General features: G+C 38.6%; 1 protein-coding gene across 1 annotated transcript in view; it reads right to left on the reverse strand.

Moving 5' to 3' along the window:
- LOC136753536 (fibroblast growth factor 12) overlaps positions 1–16,722 on the reverse strand; it is a 76,780-nt gene extending 60,058 nt beyond the window's left edge. Inside the window, exon 1 of the mRNA XM_066709745.1 lies at positions 16,560–16,722. Within this exon, the coding sequence (XP_066565842.1) occupies positions 16,560–16,668 (109 nt within the window). The 5' untranslated portion in view covers positions 16,669–16,722. The remainder of the gene's footprint in view (positions 1–16,559) is intronic.
- Between the last annotated feature and the right edge of the window lie 1,731 nt (positions 16,723–18,453).

The following is an 18,453-nucleotide window of genomic DNA, read 5'->3' on the forward strand; positions in this document are numbered from 1 at the left end:
TTTGTCCCACTCCTCTTTGCAGATCCTCTCCAAGTCATTAAGGTTTCGAGGCTGACGTTTGGCAACTCGAACCTTCAGCTCCCTCCACAGATTTTCTATGGGATTAAGGTCTGGAGACTGGCTAGGCCACTCCAGGAACATAATGTGCTTCTTCTTGAGCCACTCCTTTGTTGCCTTGGCTGTGTGTTTTGGGTCATTGTCATGCTGGAATACCCATCCACGACCCATTTTCAATGCCCTGGCTGAGGGAAGGAGGTTCTCACCCAAGATTTGACGGTACATGGCCCCATCCATCGTCCCTTTGATGCGGTGCAGTTGTCCTGTCCCCTTAGCAGAAAAACACCCCCAAAGCATAATGTTTCCACCTCCATGTTTGACGGTGGGGATGGTGTTCTTGGGGTCATTCCTCCTCCTCCAAACATGGCGAGTTGAGTTGATGCCAAAGAGCTCGATTTTGGTCTCATCTGACCACAACACTTTCACCCAGTTCTCCTCTGAATCATTCAGATGTTCACTGGCAAACTTCAGACGGGCCTGTACATGTGCTTTCATGAGCAGGGGGACCTTGCGGGCGCTGCAGGATTTCAGTCCTTCACGGCGTAGTGTGTTACCAATTGTTTTCTTGGTGACTATGGTCCCAGCTGCCTGATCCCAGCTGAGATCATTAACAAGATCCTCCCGTGTAGTTCTGGGCTGATTCCTCACCGTTCTCATGATCATTGAAACTCCACGAGGTGAGATCTTGCATGGAGCCCCAGACCGAGGGAGACTGACAGTTATTTTGTGTTTCTTCCATTTGCGAATAATCGCACCAGCTGTTGTCACCTTCTCATCAAGCCGCTTGGCGATGGTCTTGTAGCCCATTCCAGCCTTGTGTAGGACTACAATCTTGTCCCTGACATCCTTGGACAGCTCTTTGGTCTTGGCCATGGTGGAGAGTTTGGAATCTGATTGATTGATTGCTTCTGTGAACAGGTGTCTTTTATACAGGTAACGAGCTGAGATTAGGAGCACTCCCTTTAAGAGAGTCCTCCTATTCTCAGCTCGGTACCTGTATAAAATACACCTGGGAGCCAGAAATCTTGCTGATTGATAGGGGATCAAATACTTATTTCCCTCATTAACATGCATATCAATTTATAACTTTTTTGAAATGCATTTTTCTGGATTTGTTTGTTGTTATTCTGTCTCTCACTGTCAAAATACACCTACCATTAAAATTATAGACTGATCATTTCTTTGTCAGTGGGCAAACGTACAAAATCAGCAGGGGATCAAATACTTTTTTCCCTCACTGTATATCTCGTAAAATCTGGTCAGACACCCTTTTGATTGAAGCAGTCTGTAAATGTAAATGTTATTTTTGGTTGTATGTGTGCTTGTTGTGAGTTCCAGATTGGATCATTGACTTCCTGTCCGGGGACTTTCTAGGTTTTCTGTGCGCTGTGTATCTCTACTGTTGCCTTTGTCGGAAACCGGCATGTGACTTTTTGTTGTCCTGGTAACTGATGTTCTTCCCGCTTGTTCACACTGCAGTGCAGGGATCCGAAGCTGAATTAAACATGATCCTAGACCCCAGATCACACAACACACAGCCTTTAAAGGGGGAAACAGCATGAGCTGGCAAGTCTTGACAAAACCGGAGATTATAAGGACTGCAAAATAGTAAAAAAAAAAAAAGATTTGACACAGCGACCGCAACATAAAACTCCCTTTGAAAATGAAACCCGGGCAAGTCTTTCAAGAGGGTTTCATTAATATTGCACACATTACCCAGAGACTAATTAGTCCAAACTTTAAATCATGGAAATCGAAACCACTTACAATGAACTAGAGGAACCTTGGAGTATTCATATTTTCTGCTGGGGGTGGTTAGTGTGATTGTCTATGGGGAAGGGGGTTGGGGTTAAAGTTAGGTCATCTTTGTTATTTTTGATCAATAATCATTAGGTCCGATTTGATCTATTTTATGATTTTTGTGTTCCAATTTGATATCCTACAAACTGGAAGAGGCAACGATTATTCATTCCATCTCTTTGTTCCTACACCCACACCGCCCTGAGAGAGAGAGGGAAATAGCACACTTGTTGAAAGATTCATTGTCACACCATCTGCTTCTTTCTACATTGTAAGCTAGAAATAGTACAAGGTGGGCTTTGGGGCCAGAGGGAGACCATATTAATCCTTCATAGGTAACACCACCATCTCTGAGGACAACAGGTCACTGAGTCAATGATGCCTCAATCAATTCAACCCCACCCAACTCCAACAGCAATCAGCCAATTGCATGCTTCTAAATTGTAAAAGATACACAAATGCTATTGTTCATTTATAAATTTTCATTCACATTTTTTTTTATCTTTTAAAAGAACCCTGTGTTCATTCTTTTCATACCTCAATACATCAAGGCTAACAATGGGATTCTGGGATATCTGGCACAGCTAAAGCATGATAATGAATATGCTAATCTCAAGGTCCTTTAAACATCCAAGAGGGAAAAACATAAAGGTAAAGTAACAAAACCAAGAAATTAGTCTAGGTACTTCCATTCACCTTAGTTTTAACAGGTCCCATCACACACTGACACCTTCATGGCATTATAGTGTTATTTTTAAACAATTGACCATGTTTCTCCTAAGGCTGTTAATACAGACACTGTAGAGGGGTAGAGGGAAGGAACCAGATGATCCATCAGGTGAAACGAGGTCAGATGAGGTAATATTCTGCAAGGTGAACCGCATGAAGTACACTATATCTGCATAAAATAACAGCTGACTGGGACATTATTTTTTAACTTTGCAAGTTACAGAAGAGAGACCAAATTATTATTTACATGTTGAGAGTTCACAGGCCTTTTGTTTGTTTTAGCGTTGGGCAGTATTGTGTCGTTTGAAATCCATCACCTGAGATGGGCTCAATGATGTTTGTATTTCTTTCTAAATGTAGTGCCTCCATTTCAGCAAATTGTCAGAATGTGAAAATCAAATGGCACACATTTATGAGTCTCACCTGGGAGAGCTCTTTCCTGTGGCGTATGCATGATTTTGTTCTTTCATTCACTTTTCAATTATGTATATATCTACCTCTGCAGTGAAGACTATAGTAATGCACCCCATTGATATTAACTGAACTTGACACAACACCGAATACACTGCAGACTAACGTTTGCATATGTTCCATTATTTTCCAGGCACGATGATATACACTGTGCTGATGTTATTCCAGCTTGAGTGAAGTGGATATAGATATACTATATATGATTTGAGAATATCTCAATTTGAAAGCAAAAGTCTGTTTTTGTTCTGAATGCATTCCTAACACAGATCGACATTTCTGATGGTGGATTTCAAGATTTAGACACATGGAAACTGGGATTTCATCAACTGTGTGGTTTCCAATGGGGGCAGATATTGTTTCAAGTTGAACCAATCAGAAATGTTTCAAATCAGAATGTATGGATCATTGTATGTTCTTGAATAAATACAAACAAACATGAAAAAGGCCAGCAGGGTCTGGGGTGAGAAAATCTATTTTTAAAGGGCATTGCTTATGTTGGTTTTGTATTTATTGCCTTGTTTTTATAGATTTCACTGGTAGTCAGGGTCCAGTGATATTGCAATATGTGCAAATAGCCACTGAAGATGTGTGAACCTGCAGGTATGACATTTAAGCATTAATATCTTTATTGAGCAGGTCTTATAACATTTGGAATGCTTAATTTATAGCATACTATACATCAATAGATATCCATATGTATGAATATAAGTTAATCTATGTACATTTATAGTCATATTTGAGATATCAGGTGGGTTTTTCCACCCAAACAAAACAGTGTTGTACAGCACACAAACCTACAGTACAAACACAATTAGGATAGCTTTATTCCTTGATGCACTGTATCAAGAGGAAAAACCAACAAGGTTTACACATGCAACCATCTTCAGTTTTATCTATTCTTCTGAACAACATCATTTTGAATGCCACACATCATTTCTCTCAAGTGGGCAGTAAAGCCAGAAAGAATCACGCTGTCTATAATAAGTAAAGCAGTGCGTGATGTCAATTCACTGTTGCATTCGACCAGTGTGTGGAAATGTGTGAAATTCACTTCTTCCCTTCCTTTTTCCATTTTTTTTTCAACAAATAGCTTTTTAAGAAGAAAAAACAAGGTCAAATTCTATATATAGAAATGCTGCCTTCAGATTTATAAATAATTTCTGGATTCCAGTATATCAATTAAGCTAACAGGCCATCAACAACATTCCCTCATTCCCTATCTCTCTCGTTTCGTTCAGGAAAGTCAGGAGAAAACGTGCCAGCTCAACCTTACATTAGACTTCTCAATAATGGATGCCTTCTGGGTAAATGAAGAGTAGTCTGGGCCCTTAGCTGACATGATGCTGCTTTTCCTTTTAGGCAGAGTACCTTTCATTCTGAGAATAGTTCACAGAGGGAAATACAAATCACAGAAACACTGAGGTACAAACTAGTAGGAGGAAAGAAGTGACTCAAACCATAAAATAGCTCTATGATAGTCATCCTTCCATCTCTCCCTCTCCCTCTCTATCTCTAACTCTCTCTCTCTTTCCCACATTTAAATAGAGCCTTCAAATAGGAGTTCTGCTCTGTAGCAGCATATCCATTATTTTATACCATATCCCAGTTTAAGCACTCTACAGTGTGTGGAAGCTACAATGAAATGCAGTCACAATAAAGCTACACAATTGAAATCCTAAATCTACAATCCTTTGTAAAATAAAAAAGACACTAGCTTCAGTCAAAAAGTCTTCAATTGAAATGGTTATCAGCACAATGTAATCACAAAGAAAGAAAGAGTGACAGTGGGGTTCCATATTGGAACAGAAAATGGAGCATCCTAATTCAGAAGCAATCACGTTGGATTACTTAATTGTATTCTTCAGTAGCAACCATTTAATCTAGGTTGTTGTTGTTTTTCTTTCAATCCTTGAGTATTATATTATGTCATGTAAACAATTGACTAGAAATTGACTGGTCCCATTGGACACACATGGTGTCTTTGTTTATCTTTTTGTTTTGTATCAGTGAAAAGTATTTTATCTTTAGTTTACTTCATTGATTCCTGCCGTCATTCTCAAACTGTGCACAACATCCCAGTAATTCCCGGTGAGCTAAGATGCCCTAGTTCTTAATGATTTACACATAAAACTGTGACATCCAGAGAATGAGGCATTTATCAGGAGAGATGTCTGACATTATTCTTCGGTCGCTCATCTGTCTTCCCTTCGCACAAGTCCTCTGTGTGTGTTCAATGGTTGCAAGAAAGTTGTACCCTTTTCCGAAATAAATTCAAGTGGGTAATGTTGCATCACTATGAGTCTATGCATACAGGAAAGAAGCCTGGACTGGGAATCAGATTATATAGTGTGATTGTTAAGAAAATCTTGCACAAAAAACAAACAAGCTATTTATTTTTAAAGTTTTTATAGTTTTTTTTTTTTCGTTCCTTTTTTTGGAGTTCACAAGCACATTAAAGCCTCATTTAAGGGTGGGAGGGCACATCATTGGGAGTTTGCAGACCTGTTTCATTAAAGGGAAAAACAAACTGGCAGTAGAGGAATACAACAAGATGGGACCAGTGGAAAAGGTTAGCTGTCTTCTTAAGAGTGAAGCAGAGAAGATTTGAAGCTGCTTCTCTTTCGTGAGACTTCACTTTAAGCATGTCAACAGCTGTGGGGAAACTCAAACAACAACCCCAGAGTTTAACACTCCCTATAAGACATTTGAGTACATTTTTCATCTGTAAGCAATCATCCCACGGGTATGCATTGCTCTTTTGGTTCATGATATTTCATCATTTAACTGATCCAACTGTAGGATATCATCTTTGTTTCACATTTTTGTTCCTATTCAAAGGGAAGTGACAGAGATTTGTTCTCTTTCAAGGATTATCAAAAAAACAAAAGCAACAAATCAATAAAACAAATAACACTGTTTTTTAGCAGATGTTGTGATTGTAGCATTTGCTGTATCAATGTGATTAGCTGCCAGCTAGATACAGAACTAATCAGCAATGCTCTGACCTTCAGAGTAAACATCTATTCCAGGAATGTTGTTTCTATTTTCCTGCAACACTTTCCTCCATGAGTAATACACCTTTGCTAGGTTGCCTTTTAATAGTTGCTGTTAAACTTCTAAGTGAGAAAGTAAACTGATGTTGAAATCTGAAGTGTACATACTGTTTGTACAAATACACAAAAATACATAAACTTTTAGCCCTTCAGATAACCAAGCCATCTTTTATGAGTTGAGGGAATGTACAGAGATGTAAATTACAACCAAAACACTGATGTATTCATTCATAATTTTTTATGTTTTTGTGTAAAAGGCTTTAACTAATATTTCATTAAAGTGTTATGTGTTAAAGATTAAATGCAGTCTAGAGAATTGGTACTTGGTATTTATAAGGAATGCAGGACAGAAGAGGATGTCTGTTTTATCAGTTTAGCATCCCATTTAGCCTTTACAGTCACCTCAGGGCGGACAGGAGTTTCACACAAAATACACTTTCAGAGTTTTAACAACCTTAACAAATATGAAATCCGCCTATTGAGTGTTGACCTCGGTTGATAATTGTCCTTTGACTAGTGTAGGCCAGCTAGTCATGTGCTTCCTTTTCCTTGCAAATCACAGCATGAAGAACTGCAAGTGCAGCTAAACTTCAGCAGCACAATGTGACAATAACACACACACTGCCGAGCTTCACCCTTGCAGAAGATATGGAAACTAGTATAGCACATGCACCACAAACACAAAGACCTAATGATTTAGTTTAAAACAGGTTATCTAGTAACACTTTGTAAAGGTTTATAACAGGTGAAAAGGATTCACTCTGCATTTCCTGAATAGGACCCTCTTAAAGTTAGATTCATAATTAATGCCAAAACCAAAAGTAGTATAATTACGATGATGAAGATGATGGTTATAGCCTACAATGAAGGTTGTTTTCTATAGCTATATTATAAACAGATATTCGCTCTGATTTGCTGTAACACAAAGGAGCTGTCCGAGGTGCTGAATTACACTTAAAAACACGACCTGCACCAAAACTACACCCTTAACAAGCCAATTGTCAGTATTGCAGTAAAACCAATGAATAGCGTGAATAATTGCAGTCTAAACAATAGCAGGTATAAGTATTGTTTTACTTTCCTTTGTGCCTTTTGAGCCTAACATTTGATTACTCTACTCAGCACACTTTTTTGTTTCGGTTTGTTCTTGAAAATAATCAAGATAGTCGTCTTATCCATAAATAACACTTTACAGTTAGAAAATGAAGATACACCGTTATTTTCAGCGTTACTCCAAGACGGAAAGTTCGTTTGATTATTAGAAGTAGATTATACTAAATTAACAAACGGTGTCCCTATAAGCATTAGTAAGCATTTCAGCTCTGCACAATGACAATGAAATAAAGTATACAAATCATATGTTTCATGAGGGGTAGACAACTCAGAAAACAGCAGGTGTTGAGCATCTGTTGTCTTAAGCAGAGGCCCGTCACGCTAGCAACCGGAGGATCAACCCCAGCTTGTGAAATAAGGACCCGGTGGAGCCACTGTGTGCTGAAGCCATCGCTTCCAACGTCAAAGAGAAAAACATGCAAGAAAGAAATCTCTTACCACTGGCGCTTTTAGTCGGTTTCGAAAGCTTTCCACATAGACACTGCAGCATATGCTCTCCTTTTTTCAGGAAATGCTTCAAAATCTTCATTGATTTGGGTTTGTGTGTTCCTATGCCTAGCCACGCAATCTATCCCTGTATTACACGCAGGTTTACACGAGCATAGCCACCCCGGGTCTCCTGTAGTGATATCCAGATCTCTGGGATGCGTTTAGCTCACAAAATGGACCAAAACATATGAAATTAGTACTAATAAAGCAGGGGGGGATCGCGTTAGAGCACGCTCAATCGAGACATCTTCAGACTTTTTTCTCAATGAAGGCACTGTGCCAAATCAGGCTGTGTCTGAGCGGGAGGAGCGGGAGCACGTCACAATAATTGCCCGGTACCTCCTCTTTACTCGCACACGTCAAGCGGGGGTTTCGGTGAGAGCAGCGCCAAACTGCAACTGCAGGGGCAAGAGCCTGGGCTGCCACGGATGAGCTCATGTATCCGTCCACAGCAGGAGCAAAGCTGGGAACAGACGTCAGTTTCACCGGGATTCATGCACGCATGCATGGGGGGATGAGCGTAGGACTGAGCTCTGCAGATGGGGGGGGAGCTCGGTAACGCGATGCGGAGAATAAATAATAACGTTGCTAACGCAGAGGAGATAGTAACATTGAACTTCCCAGGGAAACCCGTTTATTTCACACACACACACACACACACACACACACACACACACACATCTGAGAGAGAGCTGTGAGACGACTCTAGCATGCAGATGACAGCAAGTTCCAGATAAAGAAATGTTTCCTTGCATTAATTTTCTTTTATATTATCTTAAAATTGTTGTTATTATTATTATTAATAGTAGTAGTAGTAGTAGTAGTAGTAGTAGTAGTAGTAGTAGTAGTAGTAGTAGTAGTAGTAGTAGTATACACGATTTCACAATAAAAAGTAATTCGATTTTTTATTGCACCTTAAAGCTATGCTATACCTTCACCTTTGATTGTGAACTATTTTTAAAAGACAATATTTATTTAAATATAACAGTCCAATGTTGTTGTTTTTTAATGATATTTAACCATCTTGTTCTGCTTGTATCTGGATTTGTACCGGCTTTTTAGCAGTTGCTGCTATGTATGCACTTGTGTCTTCCACTGTCTTCAGCTTGGCATGAACAAGGACAATATTACAAACAACAAACAACAAGAATTAACGTTAGCCTTCCAACTGACAGCTTACAACCCCACCTAGTGGAAATAGTTGTGAACACTGATTGAGCATGTATTGTTTAGTTGATAAAAATGTTATTGAGTGATTAATCTATTTTAATGCATATTGTTATATGTATGTATCAGTCTTTTTTGACACTGTATATAGATTGCAGCTGAAGTGAGTTAAAGTGTCTAAACATCATCCGTCCATTCCACAGAAATAAAATAATTTGATCTTTGCATGATGATTGTGAGGCTTAGCTACATATTTAATTAATGTCTTAGTTAATTATCCACACAATGGCCTTGTTTTCCAATGTTTGTTTGGTTTCTGTAACATGACATATACAGTTATAATAATAATAATAATAATAATAATAATAATAATAATAATAATAATAATAATAATACAATAATAGTTTGATATTTTTAAATGTATATATATATAGATACATTTCAGTTCCAGTTGCTCACTATTCACATGTTAAGTGCACCCAATATATCAAGGAGAGTGGGATGGGAATTTCAGAATCTAATCTGTAAAAGACAGGTTATTTTTTATCTCCTAATGTCTAAGGACTTGGCAAAAAATGTAATTTTTAAGACAGAGCAGACTCTAATTGCTTTTTAAACTTGAGCTGGCCAGTTTGTAGTATTTCTGGTCTTAAATTCTGGCACCAAGCGTAAGTACATTAAAAGATTCAGCTGCTTTATCAGTCAAACAACGCTATCTGGATTTATTTATACTAGATAGACATGATCTCAGAAGTCACCTCTTTTAGACAGACAACAATATGGCATTTGTTACACATATATTACACACCTGCACCGTTTTGATGAACATGTTGGCTTTCTTTCTGCACAGTGCAGGTCACATCTCTCAGTACAGATGGCATGGTTTTATCTTTAAGGTTGTGTTGGAACGCACCACCTTCCAGTTGAATCAAGTCACCAGTCCTGTGTGTGTTTGAACTTCACACTCCGGCCTCCGTGTCTGCTTGCATTTAGCACAAGGACCACAATAGTGACCTTCAAATATGTGGCCAATGTTTTATTTTCAATTTTCCTTATATCAATGTGCTTTCTTGTCCATTCAAATGGCAATTTCCTATCTAGAAGAGAGAGAGTGAGAGTGCTTGGTTTTGCATCAAGTTGCAAATCAGTCCACCATCTAGGAAAATCCATTTCCACATTTGAGGATGATGTAAAAACTGTACAGACTGTAGTGGAGGGCAGCAGAAGTTTGCGTTTCATTGCACAGTAATCACACATCATGCAAAAGACAATCCAGTCTTGACCTACAACTGAGCTGACTGCTTCAACCCCACACACACCAGGATGGGGACAAAATAATGCAGTAACTCATGTCTGCAAATCATTATCACAATGTGTACCCGAGTAAATGCCTTTCAGTCTTTTACCAATAAGTCCATGGCAGTATGTTAATGCAAGAGCTTAGCAGAGACTCATTAAAGGCCACCACAGCTCTTACGATCCTGCATAAGGCCCATCCGGATGCTTGTACAAGCAGTGCAAATGGGATAAGAGAGAGATGAGTAATCTTGACAGTTTAATTGCCATGGATCTCTTTCCCATAATTCTTAGTGGCAGCAGTTAATTGATAATAAGAACCCTCCCCTGAGTAGCCTGCCAGGTCAATGGGATTGAAAAGAATTATAAAAAGCTAAACCCATCCACTCAGGGCTGATATTCAAATGGCTTCAATATCCTGGTATGGTAGTGGTTGCTTCTTTTGTCATCCAGAAGAAAACCCAGGAGTGTTAACAACGCAAGGGCAATTTGTATTTACAAGTCCCAGTAGCAGTGTAGCAACAGGGTAAAATATCCTTATCAGTAGCAATGAAGATAAAACACTTGGCAAATCTATTTAGTGTTGCACTGATCATTGCATTGGAGAATATTTGGATGAAATTGTTATTAAGGCAACAGGAAAATCAGTCAGTCATGTACAAATGTGATGTCTGCAGAATGTGTCAATTCCATCAATCAATCAATGCAAATAGTGTTCAGTTGCAGGACTTATGGAGAATAACTAATAATAAATGTTAATACAGTCCCGAGATATTTCATTTTGGTCATCAAAAGGAAGGATTTGCTTTACAGTTTTTGCATGCCTAATCAAAGCTTCCACAACACCAGTGTAATTTCTGCATTGAGAACTGATGGACATCTGTTTCCATTTTCTTTGGGTGCAATTCAGAAAGGGGTTTATTCGATTTAAAGAGCAGGTTCTGCAAAGTGCAAATGAAGCCAAGCCTAGAGGCCCTGCAATACAGAATTCAGTGAAGTGCATGTAAGTCATTTTCATGCATCGGTAGCGCCAGACCACTGAATCTCAGTACCGGCTTGCATCTGCACTTTGCACCCCCCACCTCCACGCCACGCGGGAGGAAACTGCAATCAACAGGGCTTCCAGAGCGCCTCTCCAACCAACATCAGAGACACGTGTCTGGTAATTAAACCAATTAGAATTCAACATAAAAATACAAATGCAAAGGGAGGCATCTGCATAACCTCAAAGAATGGCAAACAAGAGAATACAACATTCTAGAAGGACAAAACTTCAGTATATAACTTCAAACGCATGTTTTCAGGCATCTTCTCCTTTGAATGTATTTAGGCACAGGTGGAAACTGTTGGCCAGTTTATTTCATTGCATTGCAAGTTTTTGTTCCAGGTAACCAGCATTAGACAATGAAGTCTACTTGAAGTCGTGGTTGGAAAAATGTTCTGCAGTGAGGTTGGCAAGAAAACTGCAGGGCTGTAATAAATCAGTTTACCAGCAGGGGGAAGCAAAAGTTTGAAAACGTACCTGAAAACAAGAATCTTTTGTGTGGAAATGGGATCCACAGCACTGAGCTTCTCGGACGGCACACAGACAGGGTCTTATTATGACGGTGTGCGATTTTTTTAAATCACCCAGCAGCCCCTCCGCCAGAGGAAAATGTTTTGTCATTTGATACAGTGTGAATATCAGTTCATTTCACACTTGAGGTCAGAAGCATTTTTTAGAACTCAATGGCAAAATTGAACATGAATCAAAAGCACCCTCTCTATTAAGTGTAATGTGTTTGAATTGAACCTGGGAGACCAGTCATTAAAGATGAGGAATTGCAAAAGCTTCCCACAGAAGTAGAGATATAATTTGCAAAAGGATTTCATTTTATTTGGAGAAAAACAAAATCCCCCAATTGCAAGTTTCTATAATTTACAAAAACTACTCACATTTTATTCATTTAACACTCTTATAGTCCTCAAACAAGTCACAATAAGATGTCTAACTGGTAATTCTGTACTACATGTTATAGTATACTACAGTATCCACACCCAAAAAGAAAAAGACTAGACACATAAAAAGACAGAATATGAGAAAGAGATTAGCATGGTTAGAGAGCTATTTAGATATACAAACTCACAGCAGATCAACACTAATATTGAAATATAATGTATTATACCACAGAATTGAATCCTGTATTTTGTTTTTCATTCATGTTTTTTTATATATAATCCACCTGGGAAGAGAATCTCTTTTACATCATTACAAAACGATGTTTAGCACTGACTTTGGTAATCAAATCCATGAAAACTGACAACTCGCACAATAAGATTGAACCTCTCAGACCTTTCTATGTGAAATCCACAGACGGCCAGGCTAAATTGTATTACCTTCAAAGTACAACAAGCCAAGTACCTGGGCGCTGTGCCAAGGGACCTGATCAATTCAAAGTTAATGCCATCTATTGCTCTGAAATACTACTATGAAAGTACATTCATGTGTGGAAATCAAACACAGAAATGTATCTATAGCCTTAGTGTTCAGCAAACAGAGATGAGATATAATTGCTACAAAAAGCAATATTCATTAAACTTCTTTACATGCACCGATGAATGACATCGTTTCCAATGAAGGGTGTGAACACTTTCAACAGCAACAGGCTGGGGCAGAAGTTTATTATCCATTTCCAAATTAAAAATAATAGTTTTTATTGACAGTTTACATCCATTAAACTGTAATCCCTCATTGCATTGTGCAGTGGGTTACCATGGCTGCAAATAATAATCAAGTAGCTATAGATATGTGAGTGGGAAGTGGCAATAATAACAGGAACAATAGCAATAACAATTTCCCTTAATGGAGTACAGATCACAATCGACAGTTACAGCAAACTTGAGGTGGCCAAGGTTGAGAATAGCAACTAAAAGACCGATCCTAATCCAATCCCAACTTAAATTTAATTAGCTTCTGATTTCAATCTTATGCCGTATCTTTCCATCTCAAAGGCAGCAGTACAGACATGTTTTCAAGTACATATTATAGTGAGGAGAAAAGAAGAGCTTCTATGTTTGTGTCTAGGTGTCTCTGGCTTTATTACTGTATTTAAGAATGACTGTGTGGACTCTAAGAATGTTTTTTTTAAGAAATCGCTAAATGCTTCAAGTTTATTTGGTATTGTTGTTCTGGTATTGTGTGGTGGTTTCTAATTATATATTGAGAATGAGGGGGACTGGCTAGTGCATCTATACATAGCATTAATTAGATGCCAAAATATCCTTCAACTGTTATACCACTATTTATATATATATATATATATATATATATATATATATAGAGAGAGAGAGAGAGAGAGAGAGAGAGATAGAGAAAGAGAAAGACAAACATAGACATATAGTTATAGTTATATATATAGAACGATTTATAGTTAGATAGATAGATAGATAGATAGATAGATAGATAGATAGATAGATAGAGAAAGAAACAATGATTGCTATTTATTGTATGAATAGATATTGTATCTTGCTGAAATGCACTAATGTAGCTCAGTCTGTATGCAGTCTGTTCCATGGGTCTGATGAAATAGGAAAATGGCTGAGTGAAGACCTCCAAGATAGAATTTCACAAACACTGCCCAAAACATTTCATAGCTTGTACATCACAGCTTTTAATGTTGTTTGTGTCATTGATCTGGCATTGATCCACATCGAATACAATAACCTGCTTGGCACCGACTCTGCAGGAGCCACTGAGAACAAACTGGGAGCTCTGAATTAATCATCCGCATGCTCACAGCCCAGCTGATAATAATGCGCACACACACACACACACACACACACACACACACACACATATATATATATATATATATATATATATATATATATATATATATATATATATATAATTTAAGACATCTAAAGGAAATGAAACACTTTTGTTTTTCATTATTTTGTACCATTGGGCAATTGATAATTAATGACCTCCAACAGTGGCTTCATGCAAATGAGGCAGACTCCAATTTAAAAGCTTGTCTAAATGTAGTTTAAGTCACAACCCCATCAAATAAAGGCTATTATTATAAAAACCTAAGCAAGTGCAAGTCTCAGATGAAAGCAAAACCATATGCGTGTATTAGATATATGTGTCAATCAAAGTGTCACGACTATGAAAAGGAAGAAAATGCTTTTGAATAGCAAGCACTGAAAGACTGTAATGTATAAAACGTTTCAGCTGTGTTTCCTCTAATATTTTACATGAAGATTTCAGAGGTCTCTCAGATTTGAGTGGATAATAAGATTGACGTCAATGCATATTATCCTGTTACCGACTTTATTTATAGTTTTGTTTGTTACTCTGTATCCTTCATTCCCTGGCTGTAACCTGTGCTGATCCTGAATTCGGAAGTTCTTCCGCTTCCTGGCTTTTCTGCTACGCTTCAGCCAAAAATGTACCACCACTTCGTTTCCAACACAAATGAATGACTTGACACTCTCGCTGGAATCGAGTGGCTGGTGCTTTGATGAAACCCATGGAAACGTGATGAGATTAGTCCGTGGGGCAACACTGGTCCAAAACAAACAGCTGCTATGCTTTCGCTCCTCTATAAATACCAGGGTGTTTTCAGACAGATGTCCCTCTGCTACAGACCACAGTCCGAAGCAGTATCTTTAAGTTAGCACTCACAGACTGCAAGAACAATGGCTTCTGTCAGGTGCTTGTCTTATTTAAAGCTCAGGGTCCCCAAACACAGTCAAGAATAGCTACAGATCCACACAAGGTCAAGTTTGCCAGTGGTGTACTGATATGCAATGTGTCCTCAAAGTTTAAGGTCTTTGTAGCAAAAGATGTTCCTAACTTTCGTAAATTAAAATTGAAATACTGAATAAACATCCTTACTTGCTAGTACATTCTGTAACACAGCATGAGAAATCAGGAGAACATCAACTGAATCAATTTCTTCAACTCTAGCTCACTCATGTCCTTGTTATCATTTTCATTTTAAAATACTCAGCAGGTGTTCTTGCTTGTTTTTGAGGGTTTTAAAATCGATCACCATGATCACAAGCAGGTAGAACTGGAAAATTGGCAAAATTACCTTTTAGTTACTGTAGTGAAAAAAACTGTGGAAAGCTATAAACAAAGTATATTATTTAAGTTGGTTTGTGATTAGAGACACCTTGATTTGTAGAGCAATAGGATCACGTGACAAATAATATTAAATCGAGTTTATTACACTTTCTGGGAACTAATTGTGTAGGTGTTCTGCAACAAGTCAACAAGATTCACAGCCAATGTTGAAGCGCATTTAAAAGAAAATCGCAGGGTTTATTATATTTCTTTTACAAAGCAATGCCCATTGAACAATGCTCCCCTACTATTCCTTTAAGCAGGAAAACCACAATCTAATAGAAACTGTCTGTGAGTGAACCTGAAGGAACATATTTTCTCTAGTTTGCAAATCAGGAAGAGTGAAAATATAAATATACCAAAATCTCTATTGCTCCCTGTGCTGGGATATGGTGACTGATTACAACAAATAACACTTGATTACTGTAGGTGCTGTGCAGACAAATCTCTATGTTTTCAAGATTATAATTTGAAATCATATTCCCATATCTCCAGATTTATACTCGGCAATTGCCAGTCTGTATTATGTTTGTTTGTTTGTTTCTTTCCTCATATTTTGTGTGCTGTTAAATCTTTATGCAATGGGCATTCTAATCACTCCCTAGAATACTACTAATTTATTTTAAGGAAGGATTTTATCACTTTAAAAATGAATTTTATACAATTTTGCATACATTATCATTCTGGGAACTACCTGAATATCACATTATTGTGAATAGGTATTGTCAAAGTAAGGTATCTAACTAGCAACATTAAATACAAGAAAACCTTTTTCTTAAATAATCTTGCTTAGATGTATAATATTATTTTAAAGGATTGAACTAGTGAATTACATTTATTTTTTACATATCAGAGAATATAATCCCTGCTAGCATTATTGTAGGTTTTTAGACATTGATGCAATTAAAGGGAATTAATGTATGCCTATATTAAGTGAAAACAAACCGGATATTTTTGTCCTCATGTTTGCAGATCATTCTGATTTCACTGGCAGATAATTCTTCATTAATGATGCTGGCATTTATGAAGTGTATGTGCATTTTTTTTGTAACACACTGATGTAGTCTTGAGTCTGATAAGAAGTTTATAGCTTTAAATCTTTACACCCAGCTGGCTCTGCATTGTGTCGGGTGCATGATCTCTTTATGAACATCACCTCATTACTCCCCAGCATCGATACCCTTCCAGTTATGCCTAATACAGTGTGTATTCCCGCACGATATGGATATACAGACATTGCCAAGGCCAAACCACAGCTGCTTTGTACTCACCGTGATCTACATTGTCATCTTTCTCAACTGTTTCCTCCTTCTCCACCACTTCGCTCTTCGGCGACTCGGATGAGAGAAAGCGCCACAGAATACCACAATACCTTGTCATCAGGAGAGATTCAGAAAGACAACGACACACACACACCCACACGCTCACACACACACACACACACATACACACACACACACACACACTGTGCCCGGGCGATGGGCACGCGCTTTTTTAAGCGGGGTAATTTAAGACGGCAACAAGATAGCCCTATAAACCTGTCCACCTTTATCAATGGAACAGCTGAACATTTTGGACAACCTGTCCGTCAAGTACAATTAAAAGTTATTCAGGCCACTCTCTGATAAAGACATGTGATACCTATTTCTTATATCGGACGTGGAATCTGACAGGTCCTCCTCTTAGCGCTGTATAAGTATAGTGCCCAGCTGGCCAGCCCTCAATATAGAATTAATATATATACTGCATGTACGTAAACATATAAAAAGGTTCAAGACAGGATTAAACAGCAGTGTATGAAAAATACAGAAAAAGGGGAAAGCATGATGTATTGCCTACAAATCTTCAATCACCATGCACCAGCTTTCCACCTGGACATCTGAAGGAACAGATACCTGCATTACCTGCAAAATGTCAACACTCCGGAAGACAGAAATAGAATAAGTCATTAATATGCAATTAATGCTGCTGCTAACAGAAAAAAATGCAAATCTTCAATCTCAGATCTGTGGATCCTTTTGGAATTAACATCTTTAAACTTTGAGCCAACACAAGTTTGCTACACTGCTTTCTTCTCTTCTCCAGCAGGTGGAGAAGGACATTTGACAGAAACGGGCGGTTACAAATTATGTTTTTATACATCTTCTCCTCTTTTTCAGGCTCTATTAACATGAGTCTAAACTTCAGTACTTGTTTTTCACTGTACACGCAATGCCCTGCCTCCATTCTGTGGCTCCTCCCACACATGACTGTGACAGTGGCACTGTGACATGTGAGGTGGGATCACGCACACACACGGGGTGCCGGGCGGACAAACAGGGCCCCATGGTTTGTGAGTTGACCCCAGGCTGTGTTACAGGCCATTCCACACATGACCAACGTCAACAGCAGATGGCCTAAGGTCTCTGCATTGCTTGTGCGCCAACAATATCGCAAAGTTCATGGAGGAGACTGTCGCGGCTGGGACACAGGAGCCTCAGACCTGAAAACAAGAACATTGTGAAAGGGGGTGTAGACTTTCTATAGCCACTGTATTGTACCACCAAGAATAGAAAGGATACTGGCGTTTTAAATCAGTTAACTCTGTAGCACCCTGGTGGTACTCAATAATTAACTGCAGCTTCAAAACCTGTCTGTACCCCCTGCTCCTTTCCCATCTGTGTGGCTGGCCGTATTATCCAGACAATTGTGAGATGAATTAGCTCTTGTCTACGTTTCCCTGACTTTTTACCTTCCGAAGTCATCCCGTTGTTTGGCCCCGTTGGCTTGTATTGTAATCAACTGGCGCTATAAATAGAACGAAATGCAGATTTTCTCTTAACAGTAGATGGAGTCAGAGACGTCAAATTCATTAAGCCGTGTGGAGCTCAATCAATACTCACACACACATGCACACGCACACGCACACACACACAGATACCCTGGCAACCATCCCGCTAACGCCCCTGTTCGTACACAGGCTCTGATTCCAGCTCACTAAATCGCAATGTTGCGCTTTGTGGTATAGAGGAAAAAGATTACACTGTGGTTCCAGAGAACTATTTCATCCTGACAGGTGCAGGCTGTTATAGCACCCCTGGCTTTAACAGCTCAGTTGTTGCACTATTGCCACAATGTGTGGTATGGGGCACATATAAGAAATCACAATGGTACAGCAGCACAGTG

The sequence above is a fragment of the Amia ocellicauda genome, chromosome 7 (assembly GCF_036373705.1).
Source record: "Amia ocellicauda isolate fAmiCal2 chromosome 7, fAmiCal2.hap1, whole genome shotgun sequence".
NCBI classification, from domain to species: Eukaryota; Metazoa; Chordata; class Actinopteri; order Amiiformes; family Amiidae; genus Amia; species Amia ocellicauda.